The 25,625-nt window shown below is 39.2% G+C and overlaps 1 protein-coding gene and 1 long non-coding RNA gene across 2 annotated transcripts; both read right to left on the bottom strand.

Annotated features, from left to right (window-relative positions):
* Positions 1-695: 695 nt before the first annotated feature.
* Positions 696-15,815, bottom strand: LOC121875356. The gene is made up of 2 exons (XR_006090584.1): positions 15,455-15,815; positions 696-1,236 (listed from the first exon to the last, which is right to left on the bottom strand). It is a non-coding gene; the product is annotated as an uncharacterized LOC121875356 (long non-coding RNA).
* Positions 12,322-15,455, bottom strand: LOC121875349 (zinc finger protein 708-like). Its single transcript, XM_042379884.1, has one exon. The coding sequence runs from the start codon at positions 14,990-14,992 to the stop codon at positions 12,986-12,988; it is 2,007 nt and encodes a 668-aa protein (XP_042235818.1). The 5' UTR covers positions 14,993-15,455; the 3' UTR covers positions 12,322-12,985.
* Positions 15,816-25,625: the final 9,810 nt, after the last annotated feature.

Here is a 25,625-nt window from a genome sequence, read left to right as displayed (position 1 = left end):
AAACAAATTTATAAAAAATGTCAGTGTACCCTTAAGTCTACCGTGCTTTATTACTAACAAAGTACGGAGTAGACTTGAGGGTAGACTGTTACATTTTTAATAAGTTTGTTTCTGATTATTTGTGAGTGGATTTTCCCATTATTATTTATTTATATGTGTTTTGTGTGTGTCTACACACACACACACAAGTATATTTACAATACAGTACTGTACAAGTAAAAGAAATTCCTGTCTCTAGAATGAATGGCTACCTGTCCCAGCCACAAAAATGCCGGCAACTTTAAAACTACCCACAGACATTCTTGGGTACATCCAGAGTGTCATCCACGAATAATAGAGGACCGCGAAATAAAAATCCGCAAATTATCCGGGCGTACTGTACTCGTAAGACTAGTGATATGAGGAAGATTAGGGGTGGAGGCCGAGAGCGATTTATGTTCTGCGCTTAAGCTGAGGTGTGTTAAGGAATGTAAACCCTCACACCAAGGGGAAACTGGATAGCCATATACTGCCAGATTCTGAGGTCACTAATTCTAAGGGGATAACTTAACTCTATTCTTAATGTTAAGGTCGCTGCCACCAGACCCCCTCTGGACAGTATATAGCTCATTAGGTAGTGGGCAGAGTAAGCTAGGCATTGGGTTGGGTTTTTCATTGACCAAATCGATAGTGGGAAGAAGGGTGAAACAACAAGCATATCTTAACTAATTTATTCCTTGTAAAACACATTGCATCCCGTCAAAATACAAGAAGAGTTGGCCTTCCTCAGAAGAACAACTATGATTTTAGTCACACTGCCCATCAATATGTCTTACATTAATTGCGTATCATTAACATACTCATTCCTCATAACAATCATTGACCTCCTTACCTCGGTCATTCCTTCTCAGTATAACACCAAACACATCAGTATAACATCACCTGTTACATTACAAAAAGAGTTGGTCTTCATCAGAACAACTATTATTTTCATTACACTTCTCTTGATGAGCAGATGGGATACTTCCCAGGTAATCATACCAGTATTGGTTCCACGCCTGGTATTAAGACGTCACTCCACGTAGCGACAGCGAAACTTCTCAAGTATACAGTGATTTTCTCCTATTCTGGGTGGTGATATGTAGGGTATCCACAGTGGAGGTGCATGACCACGGTGAGCAGACGCACCCCACATGGTGCGTTCCCCACATGGTGCGTTCCTCACAGTGGTGGTAATGGCTGACGCTCGCGTGGTATCTGTTTGGTGAGAAGTCGAGGCATCACTAAGAATAATGCCTGAAGGGCTTGCATCACCACACACTAGTACACTGTGACTTCACTTTATAACAACAGGCAAGGTTTTAAGATGTAAAAACTGCTGGATAAGTCTTTTTATGGCTGAATAAAGCACAATGAAGGGCACTGACCTGTTTGTTGAGAAGTCGAGGCATCACTAAGGGTGGTGCCTCGCGTCTCTCACTGACTAGGCCTACATTTTCCAATCTTTAATTTTCACTTTGATTTCTTATGGTTCTCACATGAACACTTCCCTATTATTGTGACCTTGTGCCTTATATATACATATCTTACTCCTAAATGACATACTAAAGTAAAGATCTGGTTTGACCGATCTCGGGGAAATTAATTGGGCGATATCATTAACTCAAAACTGTAGTCCGGAGCGGAATGGACGTCGCATCGAACAAAACCTAGTATCGTTTTTTCATGGCGTAGGTATGTCCACTTCACTTCAATCTTATTAGGGATCCTTCCCTCACACGTTGCAATCGTCGAACACATTCATAAGATTCTCTGATCATTGCATTGTTCGTTTATGTTATCATCTGATACCTGCGGTAGCTATGTTCATTAATCGTTCACAGACGAAAATAGAACCACTAGTCCGTATCAATTAGACCTTCCAAATCATCCTATAGATACCTTGAGTTCTTCTTAATGTTGAGTACATACACTTAATAATATATAACCGTACCCGAGTACAATTCGTATAGAACTAACATCAACATTCAGTAGGAGAGTTATCCTTTATCAACGTTTCCCGTTTTCTGAGATTCTACAAGCGCGGTGGATTTGAATGTTATGTAACATAATATGAATTAAAGAGTTTTTAGGGATGACAATGATGTGCGCAGTACAGCCGGGTACTACAACAAGGGTACTACTTAACAGAGGAGAAATATGAAGAGGTTATGTTATTATTAATGGTAACTGTATTACTGTATACATAAAAAACACTAATAAAGGACAATACTCTACTCCATACCCAAAGGGAATTGAGAACTAATCACAACAGTTCTTCGTTTATTAATGACGTTACTCAAAATGAAGTTACACTTCAAAACAATAACCTATCTTCCCAACTAGCTAACCAGGGGTCACATGAATCACAATACATTTCGTAAACGGATAAAGCCTAAAAGGGACTCGCATTAAACCCCCCACATGAGATGACACCCACACTTAACTTTGTCCAAAACCAGACTGACTTTTTCAAACTGTGTCACCCACAAGGGTTGCCACCTCTTCATGACATCACATCTCAGAGGTTTTTTTATTGGTTCAGGCCTAAGACATTCACCCTCACAGGTCCCTACAATTGGCTTGCACCGTCAGGCAGGAAACACTCATGACATTGTTACACGCCTTTGGACATTTTCAACCAAATGACAGTCCCAGGCATATCTTGGGGACCAGACAGGGTGGCAGTACTGTACTCCAGATGGGGAAGCACTTTGCTCTTGAAGATCATTATGAGGGATGGACCATCTAAATACTTGAACAACCTTCTTATAAGACCTAATAATTTAGTTGCCCGATTCACCTTCTTCTCGCAATGGTCCGAGAACTTCAGCTCGTTGTCAACATACACTTAGTCAACTTAGTCAAGATGTTTGTGTTTTCCCTGGTTCTCCTCTTCGTTATATATATATATATATATATATATATATATATATATATATATATATATATATATATATATATATATATATATATATATATATATATACACACACACACACACACACACAGTTGTACCCCACTTAATGCGGTCAATAGAACCCAGAGGGTCCCGTGTTAAGTGAAATCCGCGTTAAGTGAACAACAGAACATATGGGATTAATTCCAATAGAAACCGGCCTGACCCCCAAACTCCACTTTTTGAAGACACATAACTATGTTGTAGTAAAAATAACATCTTAATTTTATGATGGTACATGCACACAATTAATACTTAAGAGAAATAGAGAAATACAGTCACCAAGTTAATGTCCATTCAAATAATGGACTCGACTCCCTCCCTCTCTTCTCACACAACACTGCCGGCTCTTCCCTCTCTGAGAAATTTGTGGGGGAAAACCACTAAATTTTAATAAATAATACCTCAAACTAAAGTTAGGATAATACAATTGACATTGCTGGATTCCTTGTAAGACCAGGAATATTTTGAATATAAATGTCATATATTTTGCACAAAAGATAACATACTTACTCAGATTAAAAATTTTATCTAAGATTTGTATGTCTAATGCAAAATATATGATGTTTATATTCAAAATGATCATCAAATTATAAGAATTCCAACAATGTAAATTATATTCTGACCGGGTAGTTTGTATGAATTTTATGAGCTAAAACAAATATCTTCAGTTAATAAAAAAAATAATAATCTTCAGGACACTATCTGTCAATCAAAGTACCCCACCTTGCCCTCCCCCCCTCTTCCAACCGCGCAGGCAGTCAGTCCCAACCCTCCCCCCCACCCCCCACCAATCGTCCCTTCAAGAGATGTGGGGTGAAAAATTTAGATTTTAACATTTTGTATTAAATAATACCTCAGATTAAAGTTAGGATAATATAATTGACATTGCTGGATTCCTTGTAAGACCAGGAATATTTTGAATATAAATGTCATATTTTGCACAAAAGAGAACATATCTACTCAGAGAAAACATTTTATCTAAAATTTGTATGTCTAATGCAAAATATATGTTTATATTCAAAATGATCATCAAATTATAAGAATTCCAGCAATGTAAATTATATTCTGACCGGGTAATTTGTATGAATTTTATGAGCTAAAACAAATATCTTCAGTTAATAAAAAAAAAAAATTCTTCTTCACGGGGTAACAGATGGTCGGTCCCTCCCTCCCCCCCACCCCCCGTCCCAAGGAGATGTGTGGGAAAACCAGAATACTAAACTTATTTGTAATAAATAATACCTCAAACTAAAGTTAGGATAATATAATTGACATTGCTGGATTCCTTGTAAGACCAGGAATATTTTGAATATAAATGTCATATATTTTGCACAAAAGATAACATAGTTACCCAGAGAAAAAAATTTATCTAAAATTTGTATGTCTAATGCAAAATATATGATGTTTATATTCAAAATGATCACCAAATTATAAGAATTCCAGCAATGTAAATTTATATTCCTGGTCGGGTAATTTGTATGAATTTTATGAGCTAAAACAGCAGGTGGAGGAAATGACACTCATCACAGATAGATGAAAAAAATCCGTTAAGTGAAAGTTCAGTTTCTTGGCGAGGCACCTCACAGATATGATAAACGCGCTATGAAAAAAAACTATCATATGGGTAACATTGTATATATATATATATATATATATATATATATATATATATATATATATATATATATATATATATATATATATATATATATATATATATATATATATATATATATATATATATATATATATATATATATATATATATATATATATATATATATATATATATATATATATATATATATACAGTGAACCCAAGATTTACGCGGTTCCACGTTTACGTGGTACCCTGCCGAAACCGGAATGTTCACTTTCCGTGGTGTGTGTACCCTTTTACGCGGAGAGCGGCTGGCGGTCCTCTCGCGCCGCGCCATTTTTGGATTCAAACCTCCCGCCATGTTGTGTACTGCGCAGTGTATGTCTTTGTTGCGTTATCGGTGACGTCATATGACTTATCGGACTGTGATTGGGCCAAGCATCCTTACCTCCCTCCCCCGCTAGCTGTGACTTGTTTAATGTACTATGACGTGCCCCGCCGCAGGAGCGTTCAAGCCCCTTGACTTACCCGCGTCAGTTACATCCCTACCGGCTACTCCGTGTATATCGGTATCCATTGTTCCATAAGAATGGCTTCCACCGGACCACCACCACCACCACAAAGAAACCTTGCATTACCTGGACCCAGCCGCCCTAAGCCAAAGAAGATACGACGTTCCTTAAGCTACGAAATTAAATACAAGATCATCCAAGAGTTGGAGAAAGGAACAAGACAGGTTGATCTCGCGCGCCAGCATGGTGTTAACGAGTCTACGATCAGGACAATTAAGAAGGATGCAGCCATGATAAAGGAGCAAATAAACATCGCAAAGTCTACAGGTGCTTCTATGATCAAGTATTGCCACAACCAGGTGCTATTCAAGACAGAGAAATTACTTGTGAGCTACTTGATTCGTCAGGCACGACGGAACATGGCGGTGGACACGCGGTCAGTTAAGGAGTACGCACGTGAACTGTATGCTGCAGCGTCACGTAAGATGGGAATTGCAGAGCCCAAACACTTTAATGCTTCCTCTGGGTGGTTGAAGGGGTTTAAGAAGAGGAACAAGATCACCAACATTAACATTGGTGGTGAAGAAGCTAGTGCTGACCGTGTTGCGGCTAGGGAATTTCCTCTGTTTTTACGTGAGATTATGGAGGAAGGACAGTACACCGACGACCAGGTGTTTAACATGGACGAATCTGGTCTTTTTTGGAAAAAGCTACCTTCCAAGACCTTCGTTGTCCAGTCTGCCAGCAAGTGTCGGGGCCGGAAGTTGCAGAAGGAGAACATCACCATCCTCTTTACCATCAATGCCTCCGGTTCCTGTAAACTTAAGTTATCGGTGATCCACACAACCCCAAGCCACACGCCTACAAGAACATGGACATGACCAAGCTAAATGTCCACTGGCTGACCGCACGTAAGGCGTGGATGTTCTCTACTCTGTCCCTCTCCTGGTTTGATGACTGTTTCGTTGCCGACGTGAAGAAATTCTGTGAACAACAGAATGTTCCATTCAAGATTTTGTTGCTTCTTGACAACGCACCAGGACACTCGCCCCTGCTGTTGGATCGTCACCCCAACGTAAAAGTGGTCTTCCTTCCTCCGAACACTGCGTCATTAATACAGCCCATGGACCAAGAATTAATCTGTAATGTGAAAGCTGCATTCTCTGCAAAGAAGTTTAAGCTCCTGAACGACTATACCAACACCAAGGATGAGTTGCATAACCTGGGTGACACCGATAGCAAGAGCGAAGAGGACGAGGAACAACAGTTGGCAGAGCAAGAAGTACTTGTGAAACACTTTTGGAGGAAATTTAACGTCAAGAAAGCTGTGGACTTCTTGGTGGAGGCATGGGATCATCTGTCTGTAGGAACGGTTCGTTACGCATGGAGACATGTGTTGCAAGGCATCCCAGGTGGGAGGCAGAGTCAACCTGTGACTGGTGAGGTTCAGACTGTTGCAGTAGCAGTGGACCTTGCCAGAGAAGCTGCATAGAGTGTTACAGCTGCAGGCTTCTCCGAGACCACCAACGACGACATTATGGAGGTGATAAGGGATCCTAATGTGACTGCTGACGAGATGTTAGAAGACGATCGCGTCAGTGAAGAGACAGGCGGTGCGTCATCCCGAGAAGAACACAAGTTATCGCATGGTAATGTAAGGGGTGCCATCGAGTGTGTAGAGAAACTGAAGCTCCTCCTTTCCGACGACCCTGACGATAACCGGTATGAAGTCTTCACTCCCCAGCTGTTGCAGACTATGGAGCCCTACATCAAGGTGTATCACGACAACATCAACACTAGCCGTCAACAAAGCATTACCGAGTTCTTCGCCCGCAACCCACCACAGCCAGCCTAAGCCAGTGATAGTGACAGAGACAGTGATGGTGACCTTGAGGAATTTGTCAGGGAGGCCCTGACAAGTGTGGATGACAGTGATGGTGACTTACCTGAGGGCCAGTAGCCTGCCCTCTGCCTCGGAACCAGCCTTCATTCCTGTACGCCGACCCATCTCTTCTACTAACGTAAGTGTTAAACCTAACCTTGATTTTTGCTAACATAACCTACAGTATATTATTCTCTTATTGGTATTTTTCTTCTATATTATGTTTGTGTGCATACCATCATAAAGTTCAGATGTTGTTTTTACTAAAACGTACGTATTGTGTCGGGAAAAAGTGGAGTTTGGGGGTCGGCCCAGTCTCTATTTCAATTAATCTCATATGTTCTGTTGTTCCATTTACGCGTTTCCCGCTTTACGCTGACCTCCGTGGGTTCAATTGACCGCGTAAAGCAGGGTTATAATATATATATATATATATATATATATATATATATATATATATATATATATATATATATATATATATATATATATATATATATATATATATACATACATACATACATACAGTATTACCCCGCCTAACGCGGTTTCACTTAACGCGTTTTATCATATACAGTATTACCCCGCTTAACGCGCTTTCACTTAACGCGTTTTATCATATACGCGGTGCCTTGCCAAAGCTGAACTTTCACTTAACGCGGGTTTTTCCACAGCAACGCGGTGAGTGTCCGGCTCGGATGCTATTTTTAGATTTTGACCACGCGCCACGCGCCACCCACCCGCCCTCCTGCCTGCCTGCCTCTCCCTCCTCCTCCCTCCGCTTGGGTAAGCGGCGCGGTAAGGTTGCGCAGTGTGTGTCTTTGTTGCGTTATCACTGACGTCATATGACGTCTCGGACTGTGATTGGCCATGCAGCCCTACCCCCCTCTGCTGCTAGCTGTAATTGGCTTAAAGTATTATGACGTGACTACCCCGGGGAGGGAGGGAGGGAGGAGAGACGACGCTTGACCTAGCCGCGGCAGTTTCATCCCTCAAGGCCACGCCGGGTTAACGCGCATCCATTGTTCCGTAAAATGGCTTCCGCCGGACCACCACCCCCAGAGAGAAACCTTTCCTTACCGCAACCCACCACAGCCAGCCCAAGCCAGTGATAGTGATAGTGAAGTTGATTTTGAGGGATTTGTCAGGGAAGCCATGACAACTGTAAGTGACAGTGATATTGATTCACCTAGTAATGGTGATTCACCTAGTAATGGTGATTCACCTGAGGGGCAGTAATCTGCCCTCTGCCTCGGAACCAGCCTCCATCCCCGTATGCCGACCCATCTCTTCTACTACCGTGAGTGTTCCTCAAAAATTTTCGTTTTTTAACCTATTCCTTATTTTTCCTATGTTAACCTTTATCTTTCCTAACCTAACCTCTTCTATATTACTTGTTTTTCATGCCACCATAAAGTTAAGATAGAATTTTTACTACAACATAGTTATTTGTCGTCAAAAAGTGGAGTTTGGGGGTCGGGCTGGGTTCTATTGGAATTAATCCCATATGTTCTGTTATTCACTTAACGCGGGACCCTCTGGGTTCAATTGACCGCGTTAAGTGGGGTACAACTGTGTATATATATATATATATATATATATATATATATATATATATATATATATATATATATATATATATATATATATATATATATATATACACATACAGTGGGGTATGCTATAACGAACGGATCCTACTACAAATATTCCTATAACGAACGGTTTTACCTATAAAATTGAGAATGCTATAACGAACGCAACTCCTACAACGAACGCGGATGAATACGGGACTATTTCGCCTGGCGCATGAATATTGTTGTACCGCGACCCACAACAAGAGCGTCAGGCGCCATCTTTGTCTCATTGTGTAGCCAGTGCACCACTGTTATTGTTGAAATTTCATCTTTTGATGTGGAAATTCGAGTTATTTGTATAACTATTTTGTTATACAAGTATACAATTGTAACAATGAGTCGTCCAAAGCGAGTGAGAAAGCTAATAACCCTTGAAACTATTAAGAAATTGTAAAGAAACGTAAGAATGGAAGAAGCATTGCGAAACTTAGTGATGAATATGGGATGGCTAAATCGACTATATGTACGATTTTGAAGAATAAAGAGGAGTTAAAAACTGTGCAAGTGGCTAAGGGAATCTTTAGACTTAGCAAAGCAAAGTGTAATGTGATTGAAGAGATGGAAAATTTACTCTTAGTGTGGATAAAGGAGAAAGAAATGGCAAGTGGTAACATTAGTGAAGCTATAATTTGTGAGAAGGCTAAACAATTGTTTGAGGACCTTAAAGCCAAGACTCCCAGTGGAAGTGATAGTGATGTGCCAGTGTTTAGGGGTACCTGCATGCTGAATAACACTAAGGTAAGATAAAGTACCGTATTTTTTACATTTTCCACAGAATTTTTTCAGTGTTAAGTGGTTGTATTTGGGGGCCTGGAACGGATTAATCCTATAACGAACGAATGCTATAACGAACGAGGTTCTGGAACCAATTACGTTCGTTATAGCATACCCCACTGTATATATATATATATATATATATATATATATATATATATATATATATATATATATATATATATATATATATATATATATATATATATATATATATATATATATATATACTGTATATACACACACACAGTCGGCCCTTCACATACGCGGGTTTAGCATTCACGGATTCGCAAATATGCGGATTGCCCCGCCAGAGGAATATTCTGTACATTCCAGTAATTGAAGTACAGTACATTCAAATCGCGCGCCATTCAACTCGCACGCGGCACCGAACACGGGACACCGCCCGCTCCCGCAACCTCACACACACATGCATAGCTCTCCCTCACTCAGTCAGTCTCGCTGTAACCACACTTGTGTTGACATCAGCATTGTAGTTGCAAAAATATTACATTTCCGTGAATGTATTATATCAAGCACAGTATGAATAGAATATCACTAATATAAGAGTATTTTAACCGAAAACTACTAAAAAAAAGAGTAACATCTCTTGAACATCGGAAGGATAGGTCTCTTGTTTTCGTCAAGTATGTTATCCTAATTTACATTGAAATACATCACGTTTCAGCAAAAGTACTATTTATTTCTGAGAATAAGTAAATGTAATATTTTGCTAAAATGACGTACGTATTACAGTGGAAAGTGACGAAAGCAATGACTCGCTTTCTTTCGCTAAAAAGATGTTACCGTAATCGCTTTTCGAATGGTTTTCAGTTAAAAAACTGTTGTGATGCAACAGTTTTTTAACTGAAAACCATTCGAAATGCGATTACGGTAACATCTTTTGAACAAAAGAAAGCGAAAGTCATTGTTTTCATCACGATTTTGTCGCACATTCCACTGTAATACTTACGTCATTTCAGCAAAAATATTTCATTTCTGTGAATGTAGTATATCAAGCACAGTATGAATATAATATCATTTTAATATAACAGTATTTTAACCGAAAACTATTAAAAAAACGAATAACATCTCCTGAACATTGGAAGGTTAGGTGAAGTCTTTTGTTTTCGTCATGTATTTTATCCTATTTTACATTGAAATACATCACGTTTCAGCAAAATTACTATTTATTTCCAAGAATATATTCATTCAGGCGCAGTTTAGGTAAAATATACGTGTGATATAACATTTTTTTAATTGAAAACGATTCGAAAAACACGTACCCTCTAGCCCTGTTCAAGGAGAGGACTGGGAGAAGCTGTTTGGTGCTGCAGACGATGGCAAGGAAAATGATTTGGATGGATTTTAATGAAAATATTCAGAAATGTGGTATCGTAGTATTTATTCAAGTCATTTAGGATAGAATATTATTGTAATGCAACAGTAGTGACGATGTGGAGGAGGCGGAGGGATAGAGCGGGGAGGAGGCGGAGGGATAGAGCGGGGAGGAGGTGACTGGCGGGAGCAGGGACGAGTGGAGATGCCAGCCAGTACATTACGGGTGTATTAATTGTTTTCATAGCTATTTTTGCATTTTAATATTAAATACTGTACATTATGTTTCAACAAAACTACCATTTATTTCTGAGAACATGGAAATGTAATATTTTTGCTGAAATGATGTAAGTATTACAGTGGAAAGTGACGAAAGCAATGACTTTCGCTTTCTTTCGTTCAAAAGATGTTACCGTAATCGCTTTTCGAATGGTTTTCAGTTGTGGGATTATAAGGCTAATGATAAGATAGAATATTATTGTAATACAGTACGAGTATAACAGTTTTTTAACTGAAAACCATTCGAAAAGCAATTACGGTAAAATATTTTGAACAACGAAAAAAAGCGAAAGTCTTTCGTCATGATTTTATCCCACTTCCCACTATAATATGTACGTCATTCCAGCAAAAATATTACATTTCCATATTTATTTCCGAGAATATATTCATTCAGTCACAGTTAAGGTAAAATATACTTGTGATGTAATATTTTAATGAAAATCCAGTATCGTAGTTTTCACGTTTCAAATTTAATTAACAAAGATTGATGTTTCAAATGTAATGAACAAAAATTTATGTCCAGTATCTATAAATTAACTTTAATAAATGAATACTTTGTTTTAAATCGTCCTGTGCTACCATACCATGGATTTGGCTACTTTGGGCTCGCATGAGATCTGCCCTGGCAACTGTACCGACACTCACAGCTGGTGGTGTGTTGGTGCATCGTTTCCATTGTTTACTGGTAGTTACTGGTAAATATTTTTCAACCTAATGAAACTATTACCCGTTTAGAGGACCACCCCCAATTTTTGCCAATTAATTTGGTCTTAAAAACTCGAACTACACACAGGTATATACGGTAAATAAGGACATGGGGGGGCCAGGGATTTTTTAGGGGGGGGGGGGCAGCAATAGTACACGGATTTGTAACATTCATGGGTATCTCCGTTACCTAACCCCCGCGAATGTTAAGGGCCGACTGTATATATATTATAGTATGTACGAGTTGTCTAAGGGTAGATCCTGCTGCCATATGGCATCACAAAAATTGTGACCAATTCCCAGGTTGCTCATCTGACTTTGCCTCATTTACACACAATTGCAGGGTCTCAATTGTTTTTCTTACTTTTGACTACACAATATACATACAAGGGGTAAAGTATAGTGTTTCTCATTTTTGATCTTTTGTCATTTTTGTATTTCTTTATGGTTCTTTATTATTATTAAGGTGTTATTATTGTTACTTTATATTCATTTTTTATTTCTTTATTATAAATTATATTTACTATGAATTATTATTATTATTACATTTTTGCTACCCAGGCCCCAATGTGAGTCAGTTACCTGTGCCCGGGTGGGCTAATCCCCATTATGTCTAGTTATGTTCCACACAGGAATGCATAGATCAAACACATCATATCCGGTCACATTGCAGAAGACATTCAGGTCACCTCCACGGCCCAGTAAACCTGTCAACTAAGTAGGCAAGTTAATGGCTGGTACAGAGATCAAGACTGTACAGCACCCTGCCTAGACGTGTGACTGCCGGCTCTAGCCCTGAGCCCGATAATTCTCTCAGAACCCTGTGTTGGTTAATTCATAAATAAACCCAACAGATTGTGATATGCTAAAACTATATATTTTTATAATAAATGGAAAAGGTGCCAAGTGTTTACTTGGAACATTAACAATAAGATAAACACCCAAACATATTATTTGTGACTCCTAGTGAACCTAACAGGAATATCTATATCTAACTGAACCAAGAGTGAGGACATAGTGCAGTGACCAGCCTTCACTTTAGTACCAGGTGTGACATTGGTGAAGATAACATACAGTACTCATATAATTCTCCACCATAACATCACATTAAAGTGTTACCAGGTGGATAACCAATTATCCATGTCCAGAACATCTTTTCTGGATATTAGTAATCTATTATATGAACTTGAATAATTCTTACCAACACACAAGACCATACAGTTCTCCAGTCAATTTTTCTATAAGATCTTTCCCTTAAACTTTCATGTAAGATTCTTTTTACCAGTGTGCACAGCTATATATGTGCCTCTTCAGATGTTCTTTTCTGTAATAACTTTTACCACACTCTTCACACTTAAAATTCTTCTCAGTAGTGTGTCTAACCATATGTCTTTTCAGAAAACCTTTTGTATAATAACTTTTACCACACTCTTCACACTTAAAATTCTTCTCAGTAGTGTGTCTAACCATATGTCTTTTCAGATAACCTTTTGTATAATAACTTTTACCACACTCTTCACACTTAAAATTCTTCTCAGTAGTGTGTCTAGCCATATGCCTCTTCAGAATGGGTTTTGTAGAATAACTTTTACCACACTCTTCACACTTAAAATACTGACGAGTGTGTGCAACTATATGCTTCTTCAATTCAGTAAGTCTGGAATAACTTTTGTCACACTCATCACACTTAAAATTCTTCTCAGTAGTGTGTGTAACCATATGACTTTTCAGTTCACTTTTTCTGTAAAAACTTTTGCCACACTCATCACACTTAAAATTCTTCTCAGTAGTGTGTGTAACCATATGTACTTTCAGTTCACTTTTTCTGTAAAAACTTTTGTCACACTCATCACACTTAAAATTCTTCTCACCAGTGTGTACAACTATATGATTCTTCAATTCAGTAAGTCTGAAATAACTTTTGCCACACTCATCACACTTAAAATTCTTCTCACCAGTGTGTACAACTATATGCTTCCGCAGATCATAATTTTTGTAAAAACTTTTACCACACTCTCCACACGTAAAATTCTTCTCACCAGTGTGTACACGCATATGATCCTGCAGTTCATATCTTCTGTAATAACTCTTACCACACTCTCCACACATAAAATTCTTCTCACCAGTGTGTACAACCATATGATCATACAGATCCCAACTTCTGTAATATCTTTTACCACACTCTTCACACTTAAAATTCTTCTCACCAGTGTGTACACGCATATGATAAACCAGTTCACAATTTCTGAAATAACTTTTACCACACTCTTCACACTTGAAATTCTTCTCACCAGTGTGTACAATCTTATGATTCTTCAGATCACTTTTTCTGTAATAACTTTTACCACACTCTTCACACTTAAAATTCTTCTCACCAGTGTGTACAACCATATGCTGCTTCAGTTTGCCTTCTCTGTAATAACTTTTACCACACTCTTCACACTTAAAATTCTTCTCACCAGTGTGTACAACCATATGCTGCTTCAGTTTGTCTTCTCTGTAATAACTTTTATCACTGTCTTCACTAAGATCTTTCTCATCAACAGTCACATGTTGTGTCCCATCATAGTCACTGTTAAAGCTTTCATCAAACTCTTCACACTTAATATCTTTCAAATCAGCAGTCACATGATGTGTCCCATCATAGTCACTGTTAAAGCTTTCATTAAACTCTTCACACTTAATGTCTGTCACATCAGCAGTCACATGATGTGTCCCATCATAGTCACTGTTTAAGCTTCCATTAAACTCTTCACACTTAATGACCGTCTCATCAGCAGTCACATGATGTGTCCCATCATAGTCACTGTTAAAGCTTTCATTAAACTCTTCATACTTAATGTCTGTCACATCAGCAGTCACATGATGTGTCCCATCATAGTCACTGTTAAAGCTTTCATTAAACTCTTCACACTTAATGTCTGTCACATCAGCAGTCACATGATGTGTCCCATCATAGTCACTGTTAAAGCTTTCATTAAACTCTTCACACTTAATGTCTGTCACATCAGCAGTCACATGATGTGTCCCATCATAGTCACTGCTAAAGCATTCATTAAACTCTTCACACTTAATGACTGTCTCATCAGCAGTCACATGACGTGTCTCATCATAATCACTGTTAAAGCTTTCTTCAAACTCTTCACACTTAATACTTATCTTATCATCTATGTGTTCATCTGTACATGTATGCATTTTCAAAGCATCATTACTGCCAAAAACTTCCCCACACTGATAATTATTTGGCCCACTAGGTCCTGCTATTTGATTCATAAACTGGGCCATCTTTTACACACTTTACAACACTCCATACAAGAAAATATATCCATCAGTGTACACACATTTGGGTAACTTTAGCACCGCATACAAAGGTTATCCACTTTTCACAACTAAACTTGCATTAATAATTCTGCATATGTATGTGGTTCTTGAGCTACTCTTGTATGAGAAACATTTACCACAAGTGAACTTTGTCTCAACAGTACACAAGCACAGCAAACACTTGTCACATTTATATATTGGAACATTTATTAGCAGTGTACACAAGTGCAAGTCACAAGGTAATAGTTTAGTTTGAACATTGCAACACTCTTCATCCTGTATTTAGACAATATATAACACAATGAACCACTTAAATGATATTTTCAGGAGAGATTCACTTGTGTGAATCTTGTTTTTATTCTCACTGTTTCCTAGAACACCAACTTGACTTTCATATTGTTTAACAATTGGAGAGTTGACATTTACCTTAATTATGGTTACAATGTTCTCGGAAAAATGTTCTTTAATCCTCATACTGTACTGACTTATTGCACAGCTGTGAGGAATTGTTCTGCCTCTTGTTTTATAGAGCTTTAATACTAAGTTGTGGTGGGAGATGTTTGTGTGGGATGGCCTCCTGATGTTACCATAACGGTCCTTTCTTACATCCGTCCACTCTCACCTTTATGTCTGAAATAAAGTGAACAGTATTACAATGCTGAAGTTTTCGGAATTCCATAGTTTATGGAAGACTTACTGTAATAGGGTGTGTCATACGGAGGCGAATTTTTTTTTTTGAGTTTGAAAAATCGGCCCATGGTATTAATGATGTAGTTCTATGTGCAGAATCATGTGATATCTTCAGATTAGAAAAGTTTTCATTTTTTGCTAGGTAAATTTTAACTTGAAATCTTATGAAAATTCAGTATTCCCACCCTTTTACCAAATAATTACTAAATAGTCATTAAAGTGCAAGTGTATTGTAAGAATTTATTAGGATGAAAGGATTCAGAATAGTGAAACGAATAGATCTTGACACATTTATTAAATTTACATTCCTTTTAGGAAAACAAAATCATCAAATAAAAAAACCGGTTTTACTACTACGACCCGGTGTTGCTGCACACCATAGAGAACATGTCTTTCTTGCTTCTGTTTCTACTCATCACCTCCCTGCTGACCACCTGAGCTCGGATGTAGCCTTTCCTCCTCTCCTGGCTGTACACGTGACTGCTGGCCTCGCTCACTTGCTGTACACAACGCTCTATACTCTGGGTGTGCGAGGGCCAGGCAGGGACATGCATGGGGTTGTCCAGGAAAGCTCTGACATGAAACATTGGTGAGGCTGCAGGTAAGAGGCTCACTGCCAACCTGGATGTTACATATCCAGATCTATGAGATCAGTGAGGGTCTTGGCACCTAGATTGACTTCAGGAGTCTTCCCTGACCCTGAAGGAATCACACCAACTGGATTCGCCAAGCCCAGATCCTCCTCATAAGTCTCATATATCCAAGATCTTTTTGACTGCCACTCTTCTCTCCTCCTCATCCTTACTGCAGAGCATTGTCTGCAGAACTGCCTGGAGGAAAAGAGCGCCTAGGAAGATTTCCTCACAGTCTGCTCCACAATCTGAACAACCTTCCTTGGCTGACTCCTCAGGAGCTCAAGCTGGAAGAGAACATGCTCTTTGTCTCTGGAGAATCCATGACTGACCTTGTGTTAAACCACCTTGGCAAGTAGACACTCACGCATGGTACCTCACGCTGCCCCAGGTTGTGAAGCTGGTTCCCTTTCAGTTTATGATGAGCCACTCCAAATTCTGCAGAACCGAGAGCCGCTAGAGCCACCTAGAATGTGAGACTGGACCTATCTGCAGGTAAGCAAGTCTATCAGGCATGACCCCAGTTTTGATGGCACTGCAAATCATGTAACCATAGTACTGGTCAGTACTCAGGTCGTCAATGACAGTATGTGCAAGCTCAACGAGTGGAGGGCCAACCAGAGCTGTGGAGTCGGAGTCGAGGAGTCGGAGGAAATTTCGGCTTGTGGAGTCGGAGTCGGTAAAATTGTCCAGACTCCGACTCCGACTGAAGCTATTCTGTTCCTAAGAACAAATATATGAACTCAGGCATATTCATTGCAGTGATTCCACTGATCCCACTAATTTTCTTAAATTATTAAAAGAATTTATTTCCATTTTATAAGCATTATTATGAATTTATTGTAGCAGGCACAGTATAGCACTATAATTTTGGACGATAGTCGTCTCTTTACCATTTGAAATTTCGTTGAAAACTGCACAGAGGCTCTCGGCTACAAAACAATTAGCTACAACCTGTTTTTGGTGAGATTAAGGCAAATTTAATTTAATAACTTAATCATGTAAGGTTTATCCATTTTCCTTAATAAGGTATTCATTTCTTTAATGTACATAAATATATAACTTTACTTTAAAAGGAATTGTAGGATCATCATTTAGATCCACATCAGATTATGAGCTTAAACAAAATTCATATGCTGAGATCGAACTTTTAGATATACAGGTAGTTCTGCTATAACGCGATAATTGTGTTCTTGTAAAATATCGTGTTATAGAAAATCGCGTAATAGAAATAACAGGGCTTATGGAGAAAATAGGGTTAGGTGCAGATTACTCGAAATCGAAAAAATTTAGTAGTTAGCCTAACACAAAGGATAGCACAGTCTAAATAAATGTTACATTCATATCTAATAATGAAATCATACAGTAAATTTAACACTTTACCTTGAAAAAATATGAATGTAACTTGATGGGGAGAAGGGTGATTTTGAGGTTGATAACATCAAGCTTCTCTTCAAGTGTTATATCCTTTCTTTTACGATAATCACCGGGAATTCTATCATCAGAATGCTTTTTGGAGATATTCTTCTTTACCATATTCACAGTTAATACCACAAAATTGGAGAAATAGTAAGCAAAAATCGCGTTATAGCAAACAAGCGATCGCGTTATACAAATATTGTTCCGAATTCATAAATCGCGTTAGAGCAAATTCGCGTTATCAAAACACGCGTTATAGCAGAACTCACTGTACATGTAAATGGTGTTTTCTAGTTAATATCTTGAATTCTTAATAAATTTATTTTTCTTTTGATTGAAACTTTGAAAGTCAAGCCTATCATCTTTTTGTAGTTCTTAAATATCATCCAGATCATTAATAAAGCTGTAGCAGTATAGCCACGGTGTTTTACTTTTTACCTACGCAGGTTACAACATACAAATTACAATTAGGATGGTAGAAATAGTTGTTACAAATAGGCCAAGGAGTCGGAGTCGGAAGCATAAAAATTTGAGGAGTCGGAGTCGAAGGTTTTGTCTTCGACTCCACAGCCCTGGGGCCAACTGTGATTTTTTCAAAGCTCGGATTTATTTCTAACTCAGTGGCAGAGTCCAGCATCTTGCCAAGAGGACCAGACCATCTGTTGTTTGAAAGAGTCTTGCCATACAGCTCCTGGACCAGATGTCTGAGTGGCAACTCGTTGGTGTGGAGGTCACAAACAATCCAGACCAGCTTCCTCCCAATCTTCCGCTCTATCCTCTGTATGACCCCCCCTTGCCACCCTGTGTTCGTGTTGGTGCTGTCCCCTCCAATGGCCTGCAGAGTCTGGTCTACGTTCCTCTCTCTGAGCCAGTTCACAATGTTATCTGCCACTATCTCAGCTGGTTTCCTGATGTCATCTTTCTCTGGAGTGAAATGCCACAAATACTTCCCCTCCTTCTGGTTCACTGCAGCAGGAGTAGTGTTCCTCCTTCACCATGGCAGGGAAATTAACAACTTGTCAGGAATTCCAACTTTCATGAACACTTCTAGTGTCATCCTTCTCCCATCAAAGAACAAACAATTGATTCCATTTCTTATCCCCTTTAATATCAAACTCCTCTTCTAGGTTACTGACAAGTTTCTCCTGAGCTCTCCTTACTTTGTTGTGATCTATCACCAGGTGAACATCATCAGGTGTTATCAAACCACCGTCAATCCAGGCAGCTGTTGCTATCTCTGCAGTTTCTCTGAGACCAGTGTGGTGTCGCATGCTGGCCAGAGCTATGCTCGGGATATCTTTCCTATTTCGAATGTTATGCCTGGAAGGTTTGGGATCATTATTTTCTGGGTTAGGGACAAAGTCACCATTCTCCTGGTCAGCACTCGGATCAGCCATGGGGGAAGTCATTAAACTCTGAATCAGCTTGACTCCAATCATCGGCCTTTTTTACCTCACCCTGGGCCTTCTCAAGTCTCTTTTCCTCGGCAACTCTTCTCCTCTTCTGTGTCTCTGTGGCAGCCTCCTGTCTCTTGGACTCCGGAATATCTTGCATAGAATCATGAGAGCCCCTATACTGCCAGTCTCTGTGCTTTGACAAATGCCAGTTCGGATCACAGGGAATCTTCAGTTCACGCTTGCAAATACAGGAGATGTGGGCCTCGATTTTACAGTCACAATCGTGATCAAAACTCAGGACAGAGAAATTACCAAATTGCAAGTAATTATGTCAAATAACTGGTCCAGTTGGTGCTGCTAAAAGCTAAGTCCTTAACTGCAAGTTTTCCTCTCCCAAGAGAGATATCTTTGCCTTTTCCCAACTGGCTAGCAGTCTCACTAATCTTCTTCTGAATTGTTATGACTGGAGGTTTGAACTGAGCATTAGGCAGTGTACTGTGCCAAGACAGCTTTGGTCATATCACTGGCAATGTCTTTGTTTGTGTAAGTTCTTTTGGTTCTTTTCACTGATTTGCCTGATTAAAACACCGTGATCTCAAAGAATTTCAATGTAGGCAACTCCGACTTCAGGAGCTCTCTCTCAGACCCAAGATAGTGACTGAGATGGCTGGATTTTTGGTTCCTCGTCCTGACACAAGCAGCCATCGCAAATATTATCAACTTATAAAAATGCATCAGAATCTGAAACAGAAAAAAATATTGTTAGTTGGGTTGTTAAAGAATGAAGTCAGAAAGCAATGTTCACTATTTAATTGTAATGCACTAATGCAGCTGTACGTTAGATTTTCGATAAATTTCACGCTAAAATTTACCTAGCAAAAGGTTGCAAAATATTGAAACTGAAATTATTTTCTGTTTATATACACTAAAATCTACCAAAAAAGTGATGGGCCATTAGTTTTAGCTGATCTTCCCTCCTATGACACACCCTATTACTGTTAAGTAGATAGTTCCCCAAGGAAACAGCTTGGCTGGCTCTGTAATCAATTAGCCTCACTTCCATAATTACAGTACAGTACTCACTAACGGCTGGATTGACTGGGGATGTTCTGGATACTAACTACCAGTGGCGAATCCTCTGAGCATGCTACGCATGCGGTGCACGCTCACTGCTCAGAGCTTTTTGTTTGTTTATTCATCTTAAATAAAAAATTTACATTTATACTCTAAAATGCAGCCTAGCGCTTAGTAACAGTACTGTGTAAGGGAGCGCGGCCGGGGCTAGCTCCTCTCCCAAGCGCATCGGTAGGTGCTGTTTCACCTCGATGAAAGCCTGCGAGTGCAACTCGCTGACGTCACAGTCAAACCACGGTGAAATGGCAGATATGATGCGCCAGGCCGTGGGGCTCCACCCACGTAGTCTGCGTGGGTAGTGCGTGTTGTTTACATTCTTCCCCTCGTGTGTGTTGTGGTGCTTCTGCTACCCGAGTGTTATAGACTTATAGTGTTATAAATGTTCTACTTGCAATGGAAACTGTGGTAGAATAGGACACTTGTTTAGTTAAGGAACTGCTGGAAAAGCCATTTTCGAGAAGAAACTTTTCAGAGAAAATTGAAAACGTAGGAAAACGTAGACCATGTCCACGAATTCCAGGACTTACAAAGAAGCATACAGATAAAAACAAAGAAAATGTTAGGCATTTTAATATCACGCAGTACGAAAGCACGCATTAGTTGACTGGCTCAAATAAGTTCTCCTTCTAGTCGCATCACTCTATCCTCCTGTATCTCTTACTTAAGGCAAGTTTCTTACACACTACACACTAGCGGTTAGGTTAGGTAGGTTAAGTATGGTTTTTGTATTTTTTGACCTTCCACTCAGAGAATATGGAAATGTAATATTTTGCTGAAATGACGTACGTATTACAGTGGAAAGTGACGAAAGCAATTACTTTCGCTTTCTTTCGTTCAAAAGATGTTACCATAATAGGGTGTGTCTTTCCCAACCACCTAGATGACCAGCCAAGTTCATTTTCCACAGGCAGTAAGTGGTCACCAGTGGTGGAATAAGGTCGCCCACTTCTCAACAAATGGCCACCACACGCCTTCTTTTAATTGTTTCTTCCTAAAGCCTGCCAAAGGATAATCAACCACAGCGTTTTGTTCCCTGTTAGACTCTTCCTTTTTAAATTTTTGCTGTCATAGAACTCTCAGAACAGTAATATTAATAATCAAGTCTAAATAGCTTTAGATTTGATACTTAATTAATGCTGCTCATCAAACAAAGCAGGAGCAGTAGGGAAGAATGGAAAAGTAAATATATCACTTAAAGCATTATTATGGCTTGCTTCCTTAGGCTGATTTAGTCTAGGGGCCAAACAGCCTCATTAAAGTTTATGTGAAAGGTTGAACTCATATTGAGGACATGAATAAATATATGAAGAGAAAACTTAACTCTTGTTTTCATGCTGAGAGTAATCATATATGTGTGTGTATGTATATATATAATTTATTTATTATTTGTCTGCTCTGAATGTGACACTCATAATGTTACCGATATGTTGATTCCTAACAATTCGCCAGGCCAACATATACAGGTAATTGAAACATCTAATAATTACTTAATAAGTATTACTCGTATTAGGAGGACACGCCGCCATCTGCATTTAATTGCACTCAAACCCCTCCTTCACCACATATACGATCACGACCTTCTTCATCTCTTTGATTTGGGCCCACTGGCCAAAGGAGCCCTAGAATTTGTGTTCTAATTGCTAAACAGCCACGGAAGGAGAATCACGCCTCCCAGTTAGTAGTATCACAGAGATGAACGTCCCAAATGAGTTCAAGAGTCTAGTGAGGAAGTTTGGGACTCCAAAAATAGATCTGTTTGCCTCCCTAAAAAAATCACAAGATGGTGCTTTATGCATCTCTGGAAGGGTCGAATCTTTTACGAAATGCCCTACTCTTAAATTGGAACCTTTAGAATTCAATCTATCTGTTCCCACCTGTGAAAATACTGCCCAAAGTGGTTCACAAACTCAGATCCTTCTGAGGCAAGGTCCTCTTAATTGCACCATACTGGATCCTACAATCTTGGTGCCTGGATCTGCTGGACTGGTGCCCAATTCTGCTACAATTGCAACAAGGATGTCTAGACCAGGTACTACATTCTTATCTCAGTTCGAGATATCCTTGGCACTTCACGCTTGGGGTTTCTCAAAAAAAGTTTAAATAGGTTGTTGGGTAATTCCAATATAGCTAACCAAGTATTAGCAGGTCATAGACCCCAGACTTCTATTTAGTATGAGAAAGCTTGGAATCTTTTTCAACAATTTATCAAGTTAACAACTCCAGTATCTTTTATCGGAAACAGTTGTGTTAGAATTCTTAGAATTTCTGTTCAGCTAGAAGGCAGCTTTCCTTCTAGCAATAGCAATGGGTATGAGAATCCGTGAACTGATTTCAATTTCCAATAATCCATCATTATTGGTATTTTTTGATGAGGATGTTATCCTTTTTCCTACGGAGATCCTAAGAAAAAATGAAAGGGAAGATTTCCAAGCTCAACCTATTAGGATAAAACATCTAATGGATGAATCAAGGGTTCCTCATATATTGTGCCCAGTTAAAAATCTTCAGGAATGGTTAACCAGATTCCCTAATCGAGGCCTCTGTTTTCTCAGCAAGGGATGGTAAGAAATTATCTCCTAGTCAAATGACAAAATCCTTATCTCATTTAGTGAATCAAGCAGACACTGGCAAGAAATTTTTGGCACATGACACTAGGAAATATGCAGGGTCTGTGGCCTTTCTGTGGCATATGAATCTGTCAGATCAAGGAAATGGGCTTTTGGAGATCTTCAAAAATTTCAAAGACAGCTATCTTCATCTATCTCTGAGAGATGCTTCAAATGTGGTGATGCTGGGTTCCCCTCCCCCACCTAGTCCATCTCCACAACCAGGACCTTCTTCCTCATGAGAATAAAGTGAGGATCTTTTTGAGTAAATTAAAATTTCCCTTTCTTGTAAAAGTTCCTAATTTTGGAAATACAGTCGGCCCTTAACATACGCGGGGGTTAGGTAACAGAGATACCCGTGAATGTTAAAAATCCGTGTACTTTTGCTGCCCCCCCCCCCAAAAAAAAAACCCTGGCCCCCCATGTCCTTATTTACCGTATATACCTGTGCGTAGTTCGAGTTTTTAAGACCAAATTATTTTGCAAAAAAATTGGGGGTCGACCTCTAAAAGGGTGATAGTTTCGTTAGGTTGAAAAATATTTACCAGTAAACAATGGAAACGACGCACCAACGCACCACTAGCTGTGAGTATCGGGACAGTCGCCAGGGCAGTCTCTTGCGTCATCATAGCGAGCCCAAAGTAGCCAAATCCATGGTATGGTATACACAGGACGATGTAAAACAAAGTATTCATTTGTTCAAATTTATTTATAGATACTGTACATAAATTTTTGTTCATTACATTTGAAACATCAATCTTTGTTAATTAAATTTGATACAAAAGAAAACTACGAAACCGTATTTTCATTAAAATATTACATCACAAGTATATTTTACCTTAACTGTGACTGAATGAATATATTCTCAGAAATAAATATGGAAATGTAATATTTTGGCTGAAATGACGTACATATTAATGTACAGTGGAAAGTGGGATAAAATTATGAAAACAATGACTTTCGCTTTCTTTCGTTGTTCAAAAGATTTTACCGTAATCGCTTTTCAAATGGTTTTCAGTTAAAAAACTGTTGTACTGTACTCGTACTGTATTACAATAATATTCTATCCTATCATTAGCCTTATAATCCCACAACTGAAAACCTTTCGAAAAGCGATTACGGCAACATCTTTTGAACGAAAGAGAGTGAGTCATTGCTTGCGTCACAATTTTATCCCACTTTCCACTGTAATACGTACATCATTTCAGCAAAAATATTACATTTCTTTGTTCTCAGAAATAAATGGTAGTTTTGTTGAAACGTAATGTACAGTATTTAATATTAAAATGCAAAAATAGCTATCAAAACAATTAATACACCCGAAATATACTGGCTGGCATCTCCACTCGTCCCTGCTCCTGCGTCCAAGGTCACCTCACCACTCCTCCCAACTCGCTCCCTCCGCTCCCTCCTCCACCTCTACCTCCTCCCCGTCACTACTGCCGACAACAAACACAAATGTTTTGTGAATAACTGCACCTCCACTTCCTATGTACAGTACTTGTACTGAACTGTACTGTGCTGTGCATTTTTACAAACAATAAACATGGCAAGAAAAGCTATTAAAAAAAAGAGATAAGAATTTCACTTTACTTTACTGTACCGTACCTCTCCTCGGCGACAGGGCCTCGGTCATTGGGCTCATCGTCACTCAATTCCATAACAGGTGGTGAAGTGGGGGCGACGGTGGATTCAGCTGCTTCCTCACTGCCGCCAGCGATTGATGGTGTTGAATCTCTCCTTCGGTGATCAAAGAACATGGTGATGGGGAGTTGTCGTCTCTTTCTTTTCATGTCTTCCATGATAAAAAAAAAAAAAAAAAAAAAGCTATATGAACAAAAGCGATCATTCATCCTCGCTGAATTTCTTCAGGAATGCACTATGGAGGTCCATACTATAGGCCAGGGTTTTTCAAAAGCCTCAATCATCCTGGTTATCTCCCCAACTTCTGCTATTTCTGGTACTTGCTTTTTCTAATCGCTTAGTTAAAAAATGTTACAGCACATGTATATTTTACCCAAACTGTGCCTGAATGATGAATTTCAAAATAAATATAGGAAGCCAGCTGAAAACGTGATGTATTTCAAATGCAGTAGATAGCATGACGCAAAACAAGAGACTTTTACGAATCCTCCGGGAGCAAGCCCAAAGATATGTTACTGTTTTTAGTGGTTTTCGTTAAATATTTTATATTAGTAAGTGATATTCTATTCATACTGTGCTTGGATATATCATACATTCATGGAAATGTAATATTTTTAAATTCATAATGCTGTCAACATAAGCGTGGTTACAGCGAGACTGTGTGTGTGTGTGTGTGTGTGTGTGTGTGTGTGTGTGTGTGTGTGCAGTGCGTGCGTGGTGTGCGCAAGTGCGTGTGTGCGGCGTGCGCGGCGCAGTGGTTGTGGAAGCGGCGTCCTGTGTTCGTACCGGTGCGCGAAGTTGAATGGCGGAGATTTGAATGTACTTTTCGGTTAAAATACTCTGATATTAGTGATATTCTATTCATACTGTGCTTGATATCATACATTCATGGAAATGTAATATTTTGCAACACAATGCTGATGTCAACACGTGGTTACAGCGAGACTGACTGAGTGAGGGGAGCGTGTGTGTGTGTGAGTGAGGTTGCAGGAGCGGTGGTGTCCCGGTTCGTACTGCGCGCCGAAGTTGAATGGCGCGCATTTGAATGTACTTCACATTTCAATGCAGAATATTC

This window comes from Homarus americanus, unplaced genomic scaffold (assembly GCF_018991925.1).
Source record: "Homarus americanus isolate GMGI-L3 unplaced genomic scaffold, GMGI_Hamer_2.0 scaffold37244, whole genome shotgun sequence".
In the NCBI taxonomy this organism is placed as follows: Eukaryota; Metazoa; Arthropoda; class Malacostraca; order Decapoda; family Nephropidae; genus Homarus; species Homarus americanus.
Note: the sequence above shows the minus strand (reverse complement) of the source record. Positions and strands in the feature narration are given on the sequence as shown.